The sequence below is a fragment of the Narcine bancroftii genome, chromosome 2, assembly GCF_036971445.1.
Source record: "Narcine bancroftii isolate sNarBan1 chromosome 2, sNarBan1.hap1, whole genome shotgun sequence".
Taxonomy (NCBI): Eukaryota; Metazoa; Chordata; class Chondrichthyes; order Torpediniformes; family Narcinidae; genus Narcine; species Narcine bancroftii.
This window is the reverse complement of record NC_091470.1, coordinates 274,404,376-274,426,689: the sequence shown is the minus strand read 5'-3', so window position 1 is coordinate 274,426,689 and position 22,314 is coordinate 274,404,376. Positions and strand designations below refer to the sequence as shown.

The window sequence follows — 22,314 nt, the reverse complement described above, 5'->3', positions numbered from 1 at the left end:
CTTATCAATAAAAATATTCTCTCAGTTGCCACAACATTCTCAATCACTTTGGAATTTTGGCCTTTTATGTCATGCCATCATTTATTCTCAGGCCTATGGTTTGCTGTTCGATAATTCCTGTTTTTTTTTAATGTAGCATCAGCAACAAGATTTTGGGAAGTGGATTCACCAAGATTGTGAACTGTTTGCAATATTTGCATTTAGTCTGTGGTGCATTTCGATTTATAGGAATAGTAAAACTTGAAAGTATTTATTAATGTGTCACAATTACAGCTTCCTCCAAGTTTCAGAATATTTTGGGGCCTGAATTAGCCACTTGAATTAAAATAATCGTATTAATGATAAACAAATGAAAATTGAACAGAACAAGACCACAGCGGAAAACAGGAATAGAAGTCCACTGAATGTAGCTTCACTCATTGGTGTGTGGCTCACTTGATTTTCTGCTGGGATCATGTTGGTAAGGTTCAACATGTAACCGAGAGACCAGCCGATACTGTTGTTTTTCACCTGCAAAAATGGAAGCAGTGTATTAGTAGGCTAGATATTTAAATTTCCTTTCTGTAGGACCCAAAGACCATGAGACATTCAGGCAGAAATTGGCCATTAAGCCCATCGAGTTGGCTCCACCATTCAATCATGAGCTGGTTTATTTTCCCACTCAGCCTCACTGCCTGGCCTTTTCCCCATAACCTTTCATGCCCTGGATAATCAAGTCAAGTTTATTCTCATCTGATTGTACAAGTACAACCCAAGGAAACCGCGTTCATTGGTGGAAAACCTGCAGATACATAACCAGACATAGCCACACAAACAGACAAGCAATACATATGGAGGACAAATATTTCATCTATACAAATAAATAATTTTTTTTGGTACATATGAGAGTCTCAGAATGTTAGTGTGAGTAGTTCCTTTGGTCGTTCAGCATTCTCACTGCCTGTGGGAAGAAGCTGTACCTCTGCCTGGTGGTTCTGGCTCTGATACTCCTGCATCTCTTCCCTGATGGGAACATTTGAAAGATGCTGTGTGCAGAGGGAAGGGGTCCTCAATGAGTTTACGCACCCTCTTCAGACAACAATCCCGGATGATCACATCGACGGAGAGAAGGGAGACTCCAGTGACCCTCTCTGCCACTCTTATGGCCCTGTGGATTGAATTCCAGTCCATTTCTCTGCAGCAACTGTACCACATTGTGTTGCAGCCAGCCAGGACATTCTTGATAGAGCTCCTATAGAAGGTTGGTAACCTTGCCTGCTTCATTCTTCTCAGGAAGTGCAGTAATTGTTGTGCTTTCCTGACATATGAGGAGATGTTGAGTTTCCACAATATGTCACTAGTTAAGTGAAATCCAAGGAACTGGTGTACTCCACTCTCTTAACTACTGAGTTGTTGATGTGTAGTGGAGGATGGTCATTCGTGGTCCTCCTGAAGTCCATGATCATCTCCTTCATATTGTCCACTTTGAGACTCAGGTTGTTACTCTCGTACCATTTCACGAGACTTTCCACCTCTTCTCTGTAGTGTGACTTGTCATTGTTGCTGATGAGTCCAACTTCTGTTGTGTCATCTGCAAATTTGATGACATTGTTGGAACTGGATCTGGCGATGCAACCATGGCTCAGTAGCGTGAACAGGAACGGGCTGAGCACACAATCCTGAGGTGCTCCAGTGCTTTGCATGGTGGTGCTTGATATTCTGCTACTGGCCTGGACAAATTGTGGTCTTTCCATTAGGCATTCCAGGATCAGGTTACAGAGAGGAGTGTTGAGTCCCAGCGAGGACAGCTTCTCCACCAGCCTCTGGGGAATGATCATATTAAACGCCAAGCTGAAGTCAATGAACAGCCTGGCATATAAGGAACATATAAATCTCTTCCTTAAATACATACAATATCCTGGCCTCCACAACCATATGTGGTATCAAATTCCACAGATTTACCACCCTCTGGGCCAAATAAATTCCTCTGCATTTCTGTTCTAAGAGGATGACCATCAATCCTGAAGACATGCCCCCTTGTCCTAGGCTCTTCCACCATGGGAAACAACATTTCTATATCTACCCTGTCCGTGCCTTTCAACATTCGAAGTGTTCCAATGCAATTTTCCCCTTATTCTCCTAAATTTTAACAGCTATAAGCCAAGAGCTGTCAAATGCTCTCCTTTCATTCCTGGAATCATCCTTGTGAACCTCCTCTGAACCCTTTCCAACATCAGCACATCCTTTCTTAAATGAGGAGCTCAAAACTACTCACAATACTCCAAGTGAGGTCTCACCATTTCCTTTTAAAGATTGAGAAGACCATTGCAAATTATAGGACTGCTCTTATCCCTAAGTCTAATTGTTCCACTGCAGTTATGTGATGTTACTCTGTTTGGCAGTAACTGGCAAATTCTTTGTAGTACATACCATCCTCAATAAAATACCATTCTTGGATTATTCATAATTCACCATATCCTCTGACTGTTGAAGTACACAAATATTACTTGTGTTAGCACAACTTTAAGGAATTTATTTTCCAACGTATTTGAGAGGACTGTTACAAACTATATTTGGCACTAAGCAGTTTGAATCATTAAGAAATGAGAATTGGAGAGCAAAGATTTTAGAGAATTGTTGGGCTGAAGGAAATTACAATGAAAACAAAATTCAAGGCCAAGGAGATCTTGACTTGGGCTCCTCAAATTTTTGAAGATATCAGCCATGATCTTTTTGAATGGCAGAGCAGGTTCGAAGGGTTAGATGGTTGACTCTACGCTTTCAAACTAAACCCACCATTAATTAAACAAGAAAGTTTGCAGATGATGGAGAAACTCAACAGATCATGCATAATCTGCATTTTAGTCTTCAGCATGTTGATTAACAGCTCCATAATTGGAGAAGAGTATCTGACAGATTATACAAACTTGTCTAACCTCCCACTTATACACTACTAAACTAGTTCCCACAGTTTTCATTGTCAATTTTCCAGAAAACAGATCCTAGAATAGACCCGCCATTTTCAATGACAAGAAATGGGTGTCTCTGACACTGCTCATGAGGTTGATTTAAAATAAATTCATTCCAATTATATTAGAGGAATCAGAACTTGAGATGACTGAAAGAAGACAAGATTCTGTACAAGTCAGCCCATTTTCAGTTAGCTATAGGTGATATTACCCATTTGCTGTTTCTGTGAACCATTTCACTCTTGCTATTGTTCCATTCAATAAGTTCATTAAAATAGTGGAGGAGTCCTTCTCTCATTGTTGGCTCAGTAATGTGCCCTGATGATGAATGAAGGTATCCCTCCCCTTTGTAAGGATTAGAATTTGTTGGAATTAAAGTATAAATCCTAGACAGAAATACATCACAAAAGCCAATGTAACATAAGGAGGATTTGAAAAAATTGCTAACTTTCTATACTTACCTGTCTCTGAAAACTAATGTGCATCCAAGTCTTTCGATTAAACTTGTAACCTTGCACAAGCAGAGCATAGATGTAATTAGCATTGAAACAATGCGCTCGGCGATGTGAGTTTGACATGTGTGGCAGTAACATTTGAACCTGCAAGATAGATCTGGGTTACATTTAAAGAAATGATTGCCATCCACTTGCATATAATAACAATTTGTTAGACAAATGCCATATCTATTTGATGTAGTATTCTGTAGTGACATGCAACTCGTTTATAAGCAGCATGGAAATGGCTTACTTTTTAAACATGCACACTTTAAACATGACTACTTATAGTGATGTTTTTCTTGTATAATAACTTTCCTGTATAGTAACAATGTTTTAAAAAAGGATCTCTCAGTGATACCAAAGCAACAAGCTCACAGACAGCCCTTATTTAGGCTGTGCCAGTTTCTGTGAATGAGACACAGTTATTATGTCACGTACTTGATTCCAGTTTTTCATGCAGAAAGACCGAACTGTTGAACGGAAGACATCCATGGAAAAAGATCCAGTTAAATTTAAGACTTCCATCGTATCAAAGAAACCAGAAAAGGCCTAGATGAGGAGGAATAAATCCACATACAAATGTCATGGTTTGAATAATAAAAGGAAAGCAAAGTGCGAAATTCCACTTGGTGAGTAACTTACCACAAAGTCACCATGTATTAGGTGCTTGATTGCCACAAAACGTTCCATCCAAATGCCTTTAACATAGGAAGATTTAAACTTAAATATTGATCGTAATTCCTGGTGACACAATGAAGGATTTCCAGTTCCTACTAGAACTATGTCATTGTCAACATTGTAGCCCTCTGGTAGCTTAGCTACAATGCATGAACTATGAAAGACTTCATCCAGTTTGAGAGTCATGGTAAAGTGTGATGGGAGACAAGGGTCTTCAACCTTTGATATATTGGCAAGTTTCTGGGTAGTTAAAAAAAAAATCAAATATAAATTATTGATAAAGACATAGAACTGAAAATAAAGTAACATTTATTTCCATAGCATCTTAAAAGTCTGTGACCATATAAATTCAGAGCCACCTAGTCTGACATTTCATAAGATCATGGCTGATGTGATTACAGTCTCAACTGCATTACAGTAACCTTTCCTCCATGCTTATAGAACCATGGAATATTACAGCACAGGAACAAACCCATCTAGTCCATGTCAAACCATTATCCTCCCATAACCCAGACCATCACCCTCCATCCCCTCCATGTAATATCCTTCCTTCCTTTGGCTTGGCTTCGCGGATGAAGATTTATGGAGGGGTAACGTTCATGTCAGCTGCAGGCTCGTTTGTGGCTGACAAGTCCGATGCGGGACAGGCAGACACGGTTGCAGCGGTTGCAAGGGAAAATTGGTTGGTTGGGGTTGGGTGTTGGATTTTTCCTCCTTTGTCTTTTGTCAGTGAGGTGGGCTCTGCGGTCTTCTTCAAAGGAGGTTGCTGCCCGCCGAACTGTGAGGCGCCAAGATGCACGGTTTGAGGCGATATCAGCCCACTGGCGGTGGTCAATGTGGCAGGCACCAAGAGATTTTCTTTAGGCAGTCCTTGTACCTCTTCTTTGGTGCACCTCTGTCACGGTGGCCAGTGGAGAGCTCGCCATACAACACGATCTTGGGAAGGCGATGGTCCTCCATTCTGGAAACGTGACCTACCCAGCGCAGTTGGATCTTCAGCAGCGTGGATTCGATGCTGTCAGCCTCTGCCATCTTGAGTACTTCGATGTTGGTGATGAAGTCGCTCCAATGAATGTTGAGGATGGAGCGGAGACAACGCTGGTGGAAGCATTCTAGGAGCCGTAGGTGATGCCGGTAGAGGACCCATGATTCAGAGCCGAACAGGAGTGTGGGTATGACAACGGCTCTGTATACGCTAATCTTTGTGAGGTTTTTCAGTTGGTTGTTTTTCCAGACTCTTTTGTGTAGTCTTCCAAAGGCGTTATTTGCCTTGGCGAGTCTGTTGTCTATCTCGTTGTCGATCCTTGCATCTGATGAAATGGTGCAGCCAAGATAGGTAAACTGGTTGACTGTTTTGAGTTTTGTGTGCCCGATGGAGATGTGGGGGGGGGGGGGGGGGCTGGTAGTCATGGTGGGGAGCTGGCTGATGGAGGACCTCAGTTTTCTTCAGGCTGACTTCCAGGCCAAACATTTTGGCAGATTCCACAAAACAGTACGTCAAGCGCTGAAGAGCTGGCTCAGAATGGGCAACTAAAGCGGCATCGTCTGCAAAGAGGCAAAGAGTAGTTCACGGAAAAGTTGCTCTTGTGTCTTGGTGTGAGCTTGCAGGCGCCTCAGATTGAAGAGACTGCCATTCGTGCGGTACCGGATGTAAACAGCGTCTTCATTGTTGAGGTCTTTCATGGCTTGTTTCAGCATCATGCTGAAGAAGATTTAAAAGAGGGTTGGTGCGAGAATGCAGCCTTGCTTCACGTCATTGTCAATGGAGAAGGGTTCAGAGAGCTCATTGCTGTATCTGACCCGAACTTGTTGGTTTTCGTGCAGTTGGATAACCATGTTGAGGAACTTTGGGGGGCATCCGAGGCGCTCTAATATTTGCCAAAGTCTTTTCCTACTCACGGTGTCGAAGGCTTTGGTGAGGTCAACAAAGGTGATGTAGAGTCCTTTGTTTTGCTCTCTGCACTTTTCTTTGAGCTGTCTGAGGGCAAAGACCATGTCAGTAGTTCCTCTCTTTGTGCAAAAGCCGCACTGTGATTCTGGGAGAACATTTTCAGCGACACTAGGTATTATTCTATTTAGGATAATCCTAGCAAAGATTTTGCCTGCAATGGAGAGCAACGTGATTCCCCTGTAGTTTGAGCAGTCTGATTTCTCACCTTTGTTTTTGTACAGGGTGATGATGATGGCATCACGAAGGTCCTGAGGCAGCTTTCCTTGGTCCCAGCAGAGCTTGAAAAACTCATGCAGTTTGGCATGCAGAGTTTTGCTGCCAGCCTTCCAGATCTCTGAGGGGATTCCATCCATACCTGCTGCTTTTCAGTTGTTCAATTGCCTTATATGTCTCTTCCCAGGTGAGGACCTCATCCAGCTCTAGCCTTAAGGGCTGTTGAGGGAGCTGGAGCAGGGCAGATTCTTGGACTGAGTGGTTGGCACTGAAAAGAGATTGGAAGTGTTCTGACCATCGGTTGAGGATGGAGATCTTGTCGCTGAGGAGGACTTTGCCGTCTGAGCTGCGCAGCGGGCTTTGGACTTGGGGTGAGGGGCCGTAGACAGCCTTTAGAGCCTCGTAAAAACACCTGATGTCGCCAATGTCCACGCTGAGCTGGGTTCATTTGGAGTGGCTAGTCCACCACTCATTTTGGATCTCCCGGAGTTTGCGCTGAAGATGGCTGCATGCACGATGGAAGGCTTGTTTCTTCTCTGGCCAGGACGGCTTTGCAAGGTGAGCCTGGTGGGCAGCTCGCTTCTTTGCCAGCAGCTCCTGGATTTCCTGGTTGTTTTCGTTGAACCAGTCCTTGTTTTTCCTGGAGGAGAAGCCCAGTATCTCTTCAGTGGATTGCAGTATGGCAGTCTTCAGCTGATCCCAGAGGGTTTCAGGGGACGAGACCATGAGGTGGATTGCATCCTCGAGCTTTGCTTTGAGGTTTGCCTGGAAGTTTCCTCTCACTTTGTCTGACTGCAAGTTTCCAACATTGAACCTCTTTCTGGGGGCTTTACTGTTCCTGGACTTTGGCTTGAAGTGAAGGTTGAGTTTGCAGCGAACCAGCCGGTGGTCAGTGTGGCATTCCGCGCTGGGCATGACCCTGGTGTGGAGCACATCTCGTTGGTCTCTTTCTCGCACCAGGACGTAGTCCAGGAGGTGCCAGTGTTTGGATCGGGGATGCATTCAGGTAGTCTTCAGGCTGTCCCTCTGTAATATCCAAACCTCCATCCCTGCTGGCAGCTTGTTCCACTCTCTCAACTCCCTTAGAGTGAAGTTTCCCTTAACCAATGTCCTCTAGTTCTCAACCTCAGTGGAAAATGCATGTTTGCATTTACCCTATCAATACCCTTCAATTTTGTATCCCTCTATAAGGTCTTCCCTCATTGTCTGACACTCAAGGGAATAAAGTCCTAATTTATTCGACTTTTCTTTATAACTTAGCTCCTCAAGTCTTGTCACCATCCTTGTATATTTTAACTGCACTCTTTCAACCTTATTATTTTTCCTGTAGTTAGGTGACCAAAACTGCAAACAATATTTCAAATTTGACCTCACCAGTGTCTTATAAGACTTCAACATAACAATCTAGTTACACCAATATAACAGATATCTCTCAACCTTTGACCCAATCTTCTTCAGAAAAAATAAAACCAATACCCACTTCCCATTTAACTTTAAATCTATCCCAACCCTTTTTATCCATACCATCCTGTAATATTTGATACATAAATGAAATATAACCCTTCTCTGGTACCTTCTTAAGAAAAGTCTCAAATTTAGTAATTTTAAGTAAAATCATATCTCTACCAAACACATTTTACCAAAGATCGAATTTGATAATAAAGGAATAAAGAGTTCTTATCAATACCAATACCAAAAGATAAAAACTTACTCTCTTTAAAACAATCTCCCAAATTTTTCACACCTTTAAATCTCCAATGCAATAAATTTTGATTATGTATTGAAAAGAAATAAGTTGATTATTATACAACTGAGTCAAAGCAAATAATTTACCCCTAGAGCCTGTCATTTTATTTTTCTTTATCCATAACTTTATTAAATGTTTTAGTATAGACACATTATATTATTGTAACAAATTTATATTCCATCTAAACAAAAATTTATGTATTTCGAATTCAGAAATACTTGCCATCTCAATTTTAGCCTAACTAGGAGGCCATACCAAATCCATCAATGAACTAATAAATTTAAGTTGGGCTGCTTCATAATAATTTTGAAAATGTGGTAAACATAATTCCCCCTAACTCATATTTCCAAGTTAATTTATTCAAAGCTACTCTCAAAAATTTACCCCTCCATAAAAACTCCCTAACCATTTTATTCAAATCTCAAAAAATTTTTTATCAAGTAAATACAGAATAGATTGAAACAAATATTGTATACACGGAAAGATATTCATCTTAATTGTATTTATCCTACCCATTCAATTAATAGGTAAATCATTCCATTTAATCAAATCGGTTTTAATTTTTTTCATTAAAGGAGCATAATTTAATTTATATAAAGATTGATAATTAATATTCAAAATTATACCCAGATATTTAATTCGATCAGTCCACTTCAAATTAATAATATTCTTATAAACTGAATAATCTCCTTCATTTACCGGTAATATTTCACTTTTTCCCCAATTAACTTTATATCCAGAAAGACATCCATACTGTATTAAACATTCCTTCAAGTGCAAAAGTGACTGAGCTGGGTTTATTAAATACACCAACACATCATCAGCAAATAAATTAATTTTATACTCCTCATCTAAAACTTTCATACCTTGTATCTGTGTATTTTGTCTTATCAGTTGTGCTAAAGGATCAATCACTAACGCAAACAAAGCTGGTGATAAAGGACAACCTTGACAAGTTGATCGAGTTAAGTTAAAGGATTCCAAAATCAAACCATTCGTCAATACTCTAGCTACTGGTTTACTATATAGAGCCCTAATCCAACCAATAAAAAAGGACCAAACTTAAATTTCTCCAAAACTTTAAACAAAAAATTCCGTTCAACTCTATCAAATGCTTTTTCTGCATCTAAGGATATCACCATCGGGTGATCTGAAGATTGTCGGAATCTATTAATCAAACTAATCACCCGCAAAATGTTATCTGAAGCATATCTATTCTTTATAAAACCTGTTTGATCAATATGAATCAACTTGGGTAAAAATTTAGTCAATCTATTCGCTAATATTTTAGCTATTATTTTATAATCTACATTTAACAACGAAATTAGTCTACATGAAGATACTTTCAAAGGATCTCTATCTTTTTTTTTAGGAATTACTGTAATTAAAGCACTAGAACAAGACTCAGGTAATTCATAATGTTCTCCAACTTGACATAATACATCCCCAAACACTGTAGATAAATCATCATTAAAAATTTTATAAAATTCAACCAAAAATCCATCATCACCATTTACCGTTCGGCATTTCCAGCATAGCCATTTTAATTTCTGAATCAGTAAATGGTTCTTCTAACTCCTGTATGTCTGCATCCTCTAATATCGGTAAATTCAACTGTGATAAAAAAAAATCAATCGATCCATTTTCTTGTTTTCCTTCAGATGTATATAACTTTTTATAAAATGAATAAAATTCATCATTAATCTCACGAGGTTTATGTAATAAGAGATTTCTGTCTAACAGCATTAATAGTCCTCGAAATCTGTTCTTTCTTTAATTGCCACGCCAATACCTTATGTGCTTTCTCTCCCCATTCATAATACCATTGTTTAGTCCTATTAATCACACATTCAAATTGATAAGATTGCAAAGTATTATATTCCAATTTCAACCTAGATAATTCTATTTTCTGATCTTCTGTAGCATCTTTCTGAAATTCCTTTTCTAACTCATCAATATGTTTCTCTAATTCAAGACTCTGATTTAATTGATTCTTTTTTATTTTAGAAGTAATTATTTGTCTTCTCAAATAGTCTTTAATAGCATTACATAATACAAACTTACTTTGAACAGAATTTGAATTTTCTTTCAAAATAAATTAATTTGTTTTTTCAAAAAATCAATAAATTCCATATTTTTTAACAACATTGTATTAAACCTCCAACGATAAGCCATTTGAATTTTCTCAGAAATTGCATATGTAAAATATAACAAAGAGTGATCTGAAATCACCCTACTTTTATATTCCGCTTGTTGTATTTTCCCTTGTAAATGTGCCGATACTAAAAAGAAGTCAATCCTTGAAAACAATTCATGTCTAAATGAATAAAAGGAGAAATCTTTCTCTGTCAGATTAAGACATCTCCAAATATCTATAAATTAAGATCTTTCATCAACGCTTGGACCTGAATTGCCATCTTGGATTTCTTAACTTTCTTTGGAGATTTATCTAATAACGGTTCCAAAACACAATTAAAATCACCACCAACTAAAATATTATCATTAGCTTGATCCAAACATAAAAATGCATCCGAAATAAATACTTCATCATCTGCATTTGGAGCGTAAATATTAAGTAAAGTCCAAAATTAACTAAAGATCTTACAATTCAATTTAAGAATACATCCAGCCTTTTCCACCATTGATTGTAATTCAAAAGATAAATTTTAATGTATCAAAATTGCTACACCTTTAGCTCTAGAATTAAATGAAAAAGAATATACATGGCCAACCAAGTCCCTCTTTAATTTCATGCTTTCCTTCACATTCAAATGTGTTTCTTGTAAAAAAGCAATATCAATTTTCATTTTCTTAATATACGCCAAGACTCATTTATGCTTAATCGGACTGTTTAATCCTCAAACATTAAAAGTAGCAAACCTCAACTTTGACATACCTACTATTATTACTAAGTACCAATAATATCTTTATATAAAAACTCAAATCAACGTATATAGGCCCTCCAATAAAAAAAACCACAAATTAAAAACTAAGAAAAAAACTATTTAAAAAAAAAAATCCCCCCCCCAAAAAAAAACTACCAAAAGGTAGTAATCCCCAAACAAAAATTGGGTGTGAGTCACCCACCAGTGGCTGATGACTAGTAAAGAACTTAGTGCAAATCTTTCCCTCCCCAGCCAAACAATCAATAACATCAAAATATCATAATAACAAAAAAAAATAGAATAAGAAAATTCTTCTTTTCATCCAAAAGATTCCAATCTCGGGGATCCCATTTCAGAAGGAGGTAGACTCTTTCCATTCCCGTTTTTCCCATTTCTGCCATTTCTTCCGTTTCCAGAACAACCAGATTTTTCGTTAGGAGATAATGGTGGACTATGTCTTTGTCCTCTTACATCTGGCAATGAATCAGCAAAAATTATATTGCTTCACGATCATTTTCAAAAAACCAAAATTGATAGTCTCCATAAAACACCTTCAACACTGCAGGGTAGCGAAAAGTAGACTTATAACTTTTAAGCCACAAAACTTATTTAACTGGATTGAATCGACGTCGATATTGAATGACCTCTTGACTCAAATCAGGATTTTTAAAAACTCTGCTATTCTGAATCAATAACGGAGTTTGTTGTTGTCTCGCATTTTGCACTGTTAGTCGAAGTATTGCTTCTCTGTCCAAATAACTCAAACATCGAATTATTACTGGTCTCGGTGGTTGACTAACTGAAAGCTCTATGGGCTCTTTCCAGTGCCAATCCCCCAGAGAAAAATTCTTGCCCTAATATTTGCAGGATCCAGTTTTTAAAGAAACGAAGAGGATCTTGTCCTTCTATACCTTCTGGCAAACCAACAATTTTCACATTATTCCTTCTGCTTTGATTCTCCAAGTAGTCTTTTTTTCTTTCTAGCTCCTTCTCACATTCTCCTAGTTCTATGACTGATTTTTCAACCTTCAACACTTTTTTTGTGTTAGAAGTCACTTGTTGTTTACAGTCTAAAAAAGCAGTCTGAAATTTTTTTAAAATTCTTCATAAGATGCATCCACATGTGCTTTAACTGTATTTAATTCTGAACTTATACCAGGATTCATTTGAACCATCTCATTCATTAGAGATGTCAACATAGGTTGAATAACTGCATTTAATTGCATATATTGTGAATCCGTAAATCTCAACTCTGCTCTCTCTGACATAATGGCAGAACAATGTAACTGCAGCTCCTGATGCAGCTCAACAGAAGGCATTTTGAAAGTTTTACTGCGGGTCTGGACTCCCAGCGATGGCACCCCGATTTCCTCAGGGGGTCGCCGCTGGTCTCCCCCCGCATCTCGTTGTTTTTTCTTCAAATCACAAAGATAAGCAATTTCTTCAGATTGAAGTGCTTCCTGATACATTTCCAACAATGGAGTCGTCTTACTGTGTGCTCCCTCCGTTGAAATCGAAAGGCTTTCCAAATCGGGGTCCACTTCTTGGGAACATGCACCTTCTTCCAGAGAACAGGTAATTTCAGCGCCATCCTTCACTTGGTGAGTAATAGACTTTTTTTTTCAGCTCCCACAGGCAGTCTTTGATGTTTAGACAATGAAGAGATTGAGCCTGGGCCTGTATCAAGTCATCTAGGCCCCAAATCTTCAGCACTTCGAAAATGTAACTTCTTCTGCACTTGAGGTTTAATCTTTTTACCATTAGTGGCCATAATAATTCCTTAATACTTTAAACTAAAATTTAAAAAATTTACACTTGAAAACAAAGAGTTAAAAAACAGGTACTTAAAAGTCTGGCCAGAGAGGTCGAGATTACACGTCTAGACTCTACGCCATCTTGCCACGCCCCCCATATATGTGGGACCTAGTGACAGAATCTCACGAGCATGAGGAAAAATATTAGCCTGATAATGGCCTTAGTTAAATTGAGATCGTGCCAGGGATTTCTTTAGATTCAGTTAAGCATGCAAACAGAATGTCGATTTAAGATCCTACACAATAAGCGTGTTCAACATTACAGCATTCCCTCGGGAATATGCTGGGAGCATTACACGAGATACAGTGTTTATCTAAATTCCAGATTGCAGTTCTCTCAGCTATCAATGACACTGCAGCAAAACAAAGATATGGACTCAAGTCCTGCTGAGTTCAGACTCTCTCGAGCTGCACCAGATCACATATCAGAAATGTTTTATACGCTGGTCAAAACTCTCTGTCCAGATTTGTCTCTTTGCAGTAAATGTGGAAACAAATAGTGACCTAACCAAAGTACAGCAAGTGGTGTACAATGTCTTTGTAATAATGAAATTTGATGCTTAAACCTGAAATGTCTTACACTGAAACACTCTAGGTGATTAAATTTAGAGCACAGTTCTGCACAGAACTTAAGAGGGTGACTATTAACATAATCTCTAGGTTGAGTTTTAATACAGAATGTTGGCACTGTGCTGTCCCACTTCAAAGTGAGCTGCTTTGTTTCATCAACACTAACTTTCAACCTTGTTTAGGGTCAGGAGTTTGGAAAATTTAAATTTATTATGTCCTTTCTTTATTATTATGGCTGTGTTTTGGGAATTCATATGTATGATTTTTCTTACAGTGCTTTTCTTTCTCTTTTTTTCTTTAGCTCATCCCATAATTGTATTGTAAAAACTCATTATTACTGAAAATCAATAACAATATTTTAAAAAGAGAGATACAGCACAGCAATAGACCCTTCCAGCCCACAAGCCTGTACTGCTCGAATTCAGTCACGTGGCCAATTAACCTATCAACTCCATATGTTTTTAGAGCATGGAGGAAACCAGAGCACCCAGCGCCAACACAGGGAGAGCATACAAACCCTTACAGACAGTCGTGGATTCGAACCCGAGCAGCTGGCACTGTAATAGCTAACAGCTACACTAAGTAAATAACATCTGCTTTCCCAGGTGAACACAAAAGGATTCCATAGCAGTTTCATAGACAGGGTGGACTCCTTGGTAACCTGGTCATTTTTTAACGTTTACCAAATGAAGGGATGTGGTACCTGGTCTCTAACATATTGATATTATGACAACTTGCTGTGAACTAATTCTCAATGCTGATTGCATTTCAAATAGTGGTTTGCAATATTTCTGATCTCTTACCATTGAAAGATGTTTTAAAAAATGTGAATCTGAAACAAAGAAAAATAATTTTTGAGATTTTACCTGGATGAGGTTTGCCCAATATATCTTCTCAGCTTCATCTCGTCCATAACAGGCCAGGCTTTCGATGTAAACATTATATTTGTGGTTATACAGTGTGATTACTTTGCTTTTATACTGTTGTGAATGCAGCTTGGGGACAAATGCTATTTCTGTAGAAGCTCCACCTAGATCCAAAGTACCTGTAGTGGTTACGGTAAAGGTTCGTTGTGGTTGTTTCCAAGTCCGTCTCTACCAAAGGAAATAAAAGTCTGAAATGAGCAACAACAATATTGGGAGGAGACGCTGACAACAGTTAAAAAGTGAATCTACACAGTGCTTGTATAATTTAAATTTAGACATACAGACAGGCCCTTCCAACCCACGAGTCCACACCACCCAAATACACCAATTAATCTATGAACCCCATATGTTTTTAAAGGATGGGAGAAAACTGGAGGACCCGGGAGAAATCCCATGTAGCCCCAGGGGAGAATGTACAAACTTCTTACGGACAGCGGAAGATTTGAACCCAGGTTACTGGTGCTGTAAAAGCTGATCACCAGTTTGAAAAAGGCACACAAAAACACACATCTTTTAGCTGCTCTCATTGTGAAAGGGATCCAGGATTATCAGAGCCAATGCCACCTGTGACAGAATATGTTGTGTTTTATATTGTATATAGATATAATTTTGTGTAGGTCACATACAAACACTTCAAAACAGATCTCATTTAAAATACTGGAGCTCTGCTCATGCTAGACAGGCTGGCTCCAAGGGTCTGGAACAGGACAAGCTGGCAATTCCGTTTGGAAGATTGCCTGGTCAAAGTCCTTGTGGTCCATACAAGAGGAGAGGACTGACTGTCTAATGCTTCACTTGAAATAAAAGAAACAAAAAGGAACTCTGTGGTGACATGAAAGAAAGAGGTTATCATTTGGATAACCCTGATGGGGCAAGTTTCTTTGGCAAGACATTGAAGTGGCTAATTAAAAGGAATCAGTTGTGGGTGCCCAGCAAACAACAAATCTCTCTCTAAAAATCGACAAGAACCTTCCTGAGCGGTAACCATTTACCTTTCAAGCACCAAAGCCTGGTGAACTTCATAAATGTTAAATTCTGTGCACAGTATAAGAATCACCTGCAACTAGTAAACTTGGAGGAGTAAGAGTGAGTTTGGACTGTGAATCAAAGAGCATTTTTGAACTTTTACACACACATTAAGTTAGATTAGTTAAGTTAGTAGTGATAAGTTAAAGTGTGATTCTGTTTTCATGTTTAAAGATAATTAAAAACAACTTTTGTTTAAGTAACCATTTGTCTTGGTGAATGTCTATTGCTGCTGGGTTTTGGGGTCCTCTGGGCTCGTAATACACCAAATTGAGGAACAGTTCTTCCCATGGGTAGTGAAAATGCTAATGACCAAAGGAACTGCTCACACTAACCACCTGAGACTCTCCTATGTACAAAACAATATATGTTTATTTATTTATTTGTAGATATGAATACTTGTCCTGCATTTGTATCGTTTATATGTGTGTGTGCTATGTCAGGTTGTGTGTCTGCATGTTTTGTACTGAGGACCGGAGAACACTGTTTCGTTGAGTTGTACGACAATAAACTTGACTTGACTAACCACTATGCCAACCGATCCAGGACATTTCACAGATGTGCCATCAAACAGGATTTAACACGAAGCTCCTTCAGTTCGATGACATGGTTTGTGTAGTTGTGAGATGAAGAGACCCACTGCCTCAAGGTAGAGCTGGTTTACCTCTCAGTCAAAGGGTCTTGGCTGCAACCCCCATACCTGAGCCTGCACACATAACCTTGCTAGACAGCCTCAGTGTCACACTCGGGAAGTGCTACGGTATTTGCACTTTTCTCCCAGAGGACCCAGGTCCTCTCACTAACTGAAATGGGCCCAAAGCAGCTATTTGAAGAAGGCCAACAGAGTTCTCCTAATGATTCCTAAATCATCAGGTCTTTGGCAGTAAAGTATTTTCCATGTAGGAAAGCTAACTGTCTGTAAATTGGCTGCTGTGCTTTCTGTTCATCAGTAATGTGTACACTCTGAAAGTGTATTATCAGTTGTCACTGACTTCTGGATGTAAGTGCCATACTAGGAAGATTTGGGGGAACTTCTTTCCACAGAGAGAGGAGAGAGTATGGAACAAACTGCCAGCTGAAAAAGTGAATGCGGGCTTAATTTTGATATTTAAGAAAAGTTTGGACAGGTACATGGATGGAAGAGGTCTAGAGGGTGATGGTCTGGGTGTAGGTCAATGGGACAAGGTAGAATAATAATTCGACACAGACAATTGGACCAAAGGGCCTGTTTCAATGTTCTATGTCCGTAAATACCTGGCTTTTAAACAGGAAATCCCTTAGCAAGAATCTACATGTGCCATATGGTTTTCCTGTGTAATAACAATAAAGACATTAAGATGGATACCTCAGTGAGATATTCTGAGGTAGTAAAGGTGCTTAGAAACCTGAGATCATTCTCCATTAGAGCACACTGCCTAGCCCTCTATGCCTTGGCTCACACTATTAACAAATTAACTTTTTTAAGTACTTAAAAGAGAATCTGGGCTTTGTTGAGCAATAGTGGGGACCTTTCAATCTCCCAATGGCCAACCATTTCAATCAATTCTTACACTGACATGTCTGTCCATGGCCTTGTGCACTGCCAAACCAAGGGCACCTAATATTCCATCTGGGCATTCTCCAACAAGATGGTATTAACATTGACCTCCAGTTTCTGTTCTTCTTCCCCCCCCCTCCCCATCTTTTTATTCAGGCACCTGTCTACTTTTTGCTCATCTCTTGATGAAAGTCTCAGGCCCGAAACATAGGTTATATGTCTTTGCCTCCTATGGACACTGCGTAACTTGCTGAGTTTTTCCAGCATGCTTGTATATTAAACTACAATCACTGTGCTTGCAGGCTTTCTTGTTTAACTATGGGTCTACTCATTGGCTACAGTCTATCCCAAGCAGACTGAGTGAAGATGTCCACTCAAAATCCTCATCTCACCCTGTCAGAGATATTGCATTTGTCCTTTATACCTTGCTCTCTTTCCCAGTTCTGATGAAGAGTCTTGGACCTGAAACATTAGCTCTGGTTCTCTTGTCACAGATGCTGCCTGATCTGTTGAGTGTTTCCTGCATTCTCTGCTTTTATTCCCAATTTTCATGAAGGTAATATTGACAAACCTGGTGGAAGTTCCCCAGTAAATAATTTGCTGTGATCCATCCATAGGCTCCTTCCTCTTTTCCTGAGATAATCTGGGCACCTTTAAAATCAAATGGTGAGGAGCGGAGGTAGTCTTCAATGGCAGAGAGGATCAGAGAGGAGGCTGTTGGATTCTGTAACCTGGCAGATCAGAAAGATTGGGTGGAATCAAGATAAAGAAATGCACACAGTTTACATTTGAAACACATCAGACCCTAAAGGATCTAAAACAAGGTAAATGCTGAGAAGTTTCTTGTGAAGGTAGAGTCCAGAAGTAGAGGACATGGTCTCGGAATATCCCACTTCCCATTTAGCACTAAGAAGAAGGATCTCCTGTCTCAGAGGGTTGTGATGCTTTGCAATTTCTTGGCACTGAGCTAGTTATATTTAACATTGAGAGAGATTTGTGGTCAGTGATGGAGTGAAAGATTACATAGAAACAGCAGGGCAATGGGCTTGATTTTGATTTGAATTTGATTTGCCATGGTTCTGTTAAGTGGAAGGCCAAGTACAAAGAGCTGAATGGCTTCATCCAGTTCTCATAGTCTTCCGTCCTCTGAAATCCTTAGCACTTTTGTGTTTTAAATGACCTAGTCTTTTTACTTTGTACAACAATCCTTTACGGTGTGATATTATTTCAACGAATGGACTTACTGGAGTAGTCGCATTCCTGCAGTAGCTCCGAAGTAGAGAGGTGTAGCATTGTGTTTCTCTGCTGGGATTATTTCTATGGTTCTATTCAAGCACAATTCTATTGAACGAGCTGCATCTGATGGCTCAGTGTCATAATCGGAAATAGCGGATTCTGCGGATGAGAACACACACCCTTTTAAGAATAATAAAGACCTTAGGACATCTCAGAGCAGCTTATATGTCACAGCTTGGCTTCTATAAATACTAACAAGAAAATGATTTGTTTAAGGTCAAAAGATCTGTTTGAGTCATGCTATTTAAAGAATAAACGGAGAAATTCCTTGCACCCACAAAATAATGGTATAGAACTTTTTGATGGAAGAGAAGGGACCTCGATATTGCATCCCTTTTGAAAGATGGCACTTCCAACACTAGCTCTGCTTTGAATGTGTTCAGTCTGAGCCCATGATCTTCCAACTCACAGTCAACAATGCTAACCCTTCTCATCAATGTAACTTTTTCCAAAGCCCACCTGTCCAGTGACAGATCATCCTGAAGGGTGGCCAGTTGCTAATGCTAGACATCCTTTCCTTATATGTCTCATAATGACATTAGTTAAATGATCGTATTAATTACTGAGAGGTATGTCTGAAATGCATTAGAGAGCCGCACCTTCATTTTCACATTGGTACCTCTCACTGACAACACCAGTGTTATTCTCCTTTTCCGCAGGCCAGTTGTAAACATAAACAGTTGTACTGGAAGCTCCAGCATCAAAGACGATCCCGTACTAGAAAAGATAGAGTCAGGCCTTGGTAAAGAATAAATCTGTAGTAAAGAGCAGTTAAAGATAGCTAGAGTGATAGATTTAGTTAGACACAATTAGAACATAGATATAATTCGATTGTGCTTGATAGGTGACACATTTAGAGTACATTTACATGTAGATAGGGTAAAGTTAGTTACATTTGGGCTGTAGTTAGATACAATCAGGCAACCAAAAAATACAGTAAGACATCATAGTCAATGTCTGTGGTAGTATTTCCATTACAGTGTCCTATGTCAACAGTCGCTGTGTAGCTGTGTAGCTGGCTTTGCAAACATAGAAAATAGAAGCGGAAGGAGGCCATTCAACCCTTTGAGCCTGTGTCACAATTCAATATGATCATAGCTGATCATGCAACCTCAGTACCCTATCCCAGCTTTCTCTCCAAATCGCAGATCACTTTAGCCATAAGGGCCAGATCCAATTTGGTTTTGAATATATCTAATGAACTAGCCTCAACAACTTTCTGTGCTAGGGAGTTCCACAAGTCCACAACCCTCTGAGTGAAGAAGTTTCTCTTCATCTCCATCCTAAATGATTCACTCCTTTTCCTTAGACTGTGACCCCTTCCTCTGGATCTCCCCAACATTTTGGATCTAACTTGTCTAGTCCTGAATAAATGAGATCTCCTCTTATTCATCTCATAATCAGGGTCTGTCAAATCTTTCTTCATACGTCAGTCCTGCCATCTCAGGAATCAGACAGGTCAGCATTCACTGCACCCCCCTCATTTGCAATGATATCCTTTCTTTGATTAGGAGACTAAAATTATCCACAATTCTCTACGCCCTATATAACTGCAATGAGAACTCCCTGTTTCTATATTCAGAACCTCTCACTATAAAGGCCAATATATTGCTTTTTTCACTGCCTGCCGTACCTGCATTCCAATCTTCAATGACTGATGCACAATGACACACAGGCCTTGATGCCCTTTTCCTAGTTTATCACCTTGCAGAAAATAACCTGCCTTCCAACTATTGCTACCAAAGTGAATGACTTCACTGCAATTGCCATGCATTTGCCCACTCTCTTAATCTATCCAAGTCACCCTTCAGCCTCTTGGAATCTTTCTCACAGCTCACACTACCACACAGGTTAGTGTCATCTGCAACCTTAGAGATATTACACATAATGCCTTTGTCTAGATCAGCCTTTCTCAACAGGGGCTCCCTAGGGGCCACAGCACATTTAAGTAAAAGGCTCGTTTTCTTTTCACCTCATGTAACATAAATATTTTTTGGTGCTTTTTATGTAGGAGAGAAATAAGGAAGAAACCAAAACCTGACTGCTTCACAGGGAAGGGGAGGGGCCATCAACTTTGAGCAGAATCCTGGCTGAAAAAAAATTTGGTAATGGATGGTCTAGATCATTAATATGTGTTGTAGATAGCTGGGATTCCAGCGCTGAATCTTGTGGTGCTGCACTAGTAGCTGCCTACCAATCTTTATTACTTCTCACTGCTTCTTGCCTGCCAACCAATTTTCCACATCAGTATCATTTGGTTCCCCTCTCTGCTTTGCACATCCACCTGTTTATCCCCAACCCCACCACACTTATTGCATTTCCACCTATTTATTTTCTCTGCTGAGATCGAAGTTGGTTCTTCAACCCACACCTCTTGGCGTGACTCCTCAGCTCACTGGCTGTGATTATGCTGTCTTCCTTTGGGTGACCTGTTTTCCTCCCACATCCCAAAGATTTGCGGGTTGGTAGTTTAATCGATCACTGCAATTTGTCTCGAGTGTGGAGGTGAGTAGCAGAATCTTAAGTTAGGAGTGGTGGAGTAGCGTGCTTTCTAATTAGCCAGACGTAGTGGGCTGAAGGGCCTGTTTCTGCATTGTGTGATTTGATGACTCTACTAATGTGTCCACCCTGAATTGATGAGCCTGCTCCCCCCCCCACCCCCCACCCACCACCATCAAAATCATGAGTCGATGTGTGCATCTTTTGCCCAAGTACAAGAGTGCCATACCTTGGACCCAGCTGGGAGAGTGACTTTCTTGAGTTGTTGAATGATCGAGAGAATCATGACAACAATGGCACTGGATAGAAATACAATAATTGCAGCTACAATTGGTCTCTTCAGAATCATCTTTCAACCTTCCTGTGAAAGGAAACAACCACACTATCAACAAACATTTTTTAGTGCATTAGTTATAATTGGCTGATTAATTCCAAATAGACCCATGTAATGATGTGCATTATGTCTGGAAAATTAGCAAAGCCACATAGTTCTTGAAAGAGTCCCTGTGAAAGTAGGCTAGAGGAACAGATATAGGGCTACACATTACATTAAGATTAGTGACATCAGGATAGGATTTAGAGAACATAGAACAATGTAGCACAGTACAAGCCCTTCAGCCGTCAGATTGGAAAACCACAGTCACTACAAATTGGAAACAACATCCCCTCCTCACTGATTATTAAGACAGGCACACCCCAAGGATGCGTGCCTGACCCACTGCTCTGCTCTGACTGACTGTCCAAGCACAATTCCGATGTCACCTATAAGTTTGCCAATGACACCACAGTTGTCAGCAGAATCGCAAACAGCAATGAGGAAGTGTACAGGAAGGAGATAGATCAGCTCATTGAATGGCGTAATGACAACAACCTTGCACTCAACGTCAGCAAAAGCAAGGAAGTGATTGTGGACTTCAGGAGGAAGTCAGGAAAACATGAACCAGTCCTCATCAAGGGCTCAAAAGTGGAGAGGATCAAGAACTTCAAATTCCTGGGTGTCAACATGTCCGAGGAACTATCCTGGAGCCACAACGATCTGTGTAAAAAATTACCCCTGATGTGTCCCCTAAACGTCCCTCCCTTACCTTTGCACATATGTGCTCTGGTGTTTGTTGATCCTGCCCTAGGAAACAGGTGCTGGCTGACCATCCTATCTATGTCTCTCTTAATCTTGTAGATCTCTATCAAATCTCCTCTTATCCTTCTATGCTCCAAAGTGAAAAGGCCCAGCTGTTCTAAATTTGCCTGATTAGACTTGTTTCCCAAACCAGGCAGCATCCTGGTTAATCTCCTCTGCATCCTCTCCATTGCTTCCACGACCTTTCTATAATGAGGTGACCAGAACTGAACACAATACTCTAAGTGTGGTCTTAGCAAAGATTTGTAGATTTGCAACATGACCTAAATTCAATCCCCATTAATGAAACCCAGCATCCAATAGTATAGACCATACTTTCCTTATTCTAATATATCCTAATTTCAGAGTATCATCTTCCAATGTGTGAGCTGTGATATCCCAAATTTCTATCTCTTTTTATCCAACAAATCAAACTCTGTGGCTGTTACTTTATATAGTTTTAATTTGTTGAGGGAATGCATAAACATTTTGCTAGCTTCACCACAAGACTTTCATTATGATGAATAACAAAGCATTTACTATATAATGATACAAAGATATGAAGAGATACAAACTTAAAGAGATATAAAAATTCAAAGAAAAATTTGTC

The 22,314-nt window shown here is 39.6% G+C and overlaps 1 protein-coding gene across 1 annotated transcript; it reads right to left on the bottom strand.

The window, feature by feature from the left end:
- Positions 1–266: 266 nt before the first annotated feature.
- On the bottom strand, positions 267–20,942 carry entpd3 (ectonucleoside triphosphate diphosphohydrolase 3). Its single transcript, XM_069915405.1, has 9 exons — positions 20,817–20,942; positions 18,688–18,805; positions 18,037–18,187; positions 17,364–17,523; positions 14,170–14,397; positions 4,088–4,363; positions 3,884–3,994; positions 3,410–3,547; positions 267–510 (listed from the first exon to the last, which is right to left on the bottom strand). The coding sequence occupies exons 1-9, from the start codon at positions 20,934–20,936 to the stop codon at positions 322–324; spliced, it is 1,491 nt and encodes a 496-aa protein (XP_069771506.1). The 5' UTR covers positions 20,937–20,942; the 3' UTR covers positions 267–321.
- Positions 20,943–22,314: the final 1,372 nt, after the last annotated feature.

Excerpts from the sequence above, each read along its gene's own strand:
- entpd3 (XM_069915405.1), bottom strand. The coding sequence starts at position 20,936 with ATGATTCTGAAGAGACCAATTGTAGCTGCAATTATTGTATTTCTATCC. Across the intron at positions 3,995-4,087 it reads TAATACATGGTGACTTTGTG|GCCTTTTCTGGTTTCTTTGA; the intron begins GTAAGTTACTCA and ends CTCCTCATCTAG. Across the intron at positions 511-3,409 it reads ACATTAGTTTTCAGAGACAG|GTGAAAAACAACAGTATCGG; the intron begins GTAAGTATAGAA and ends CCATTTTTGCAG.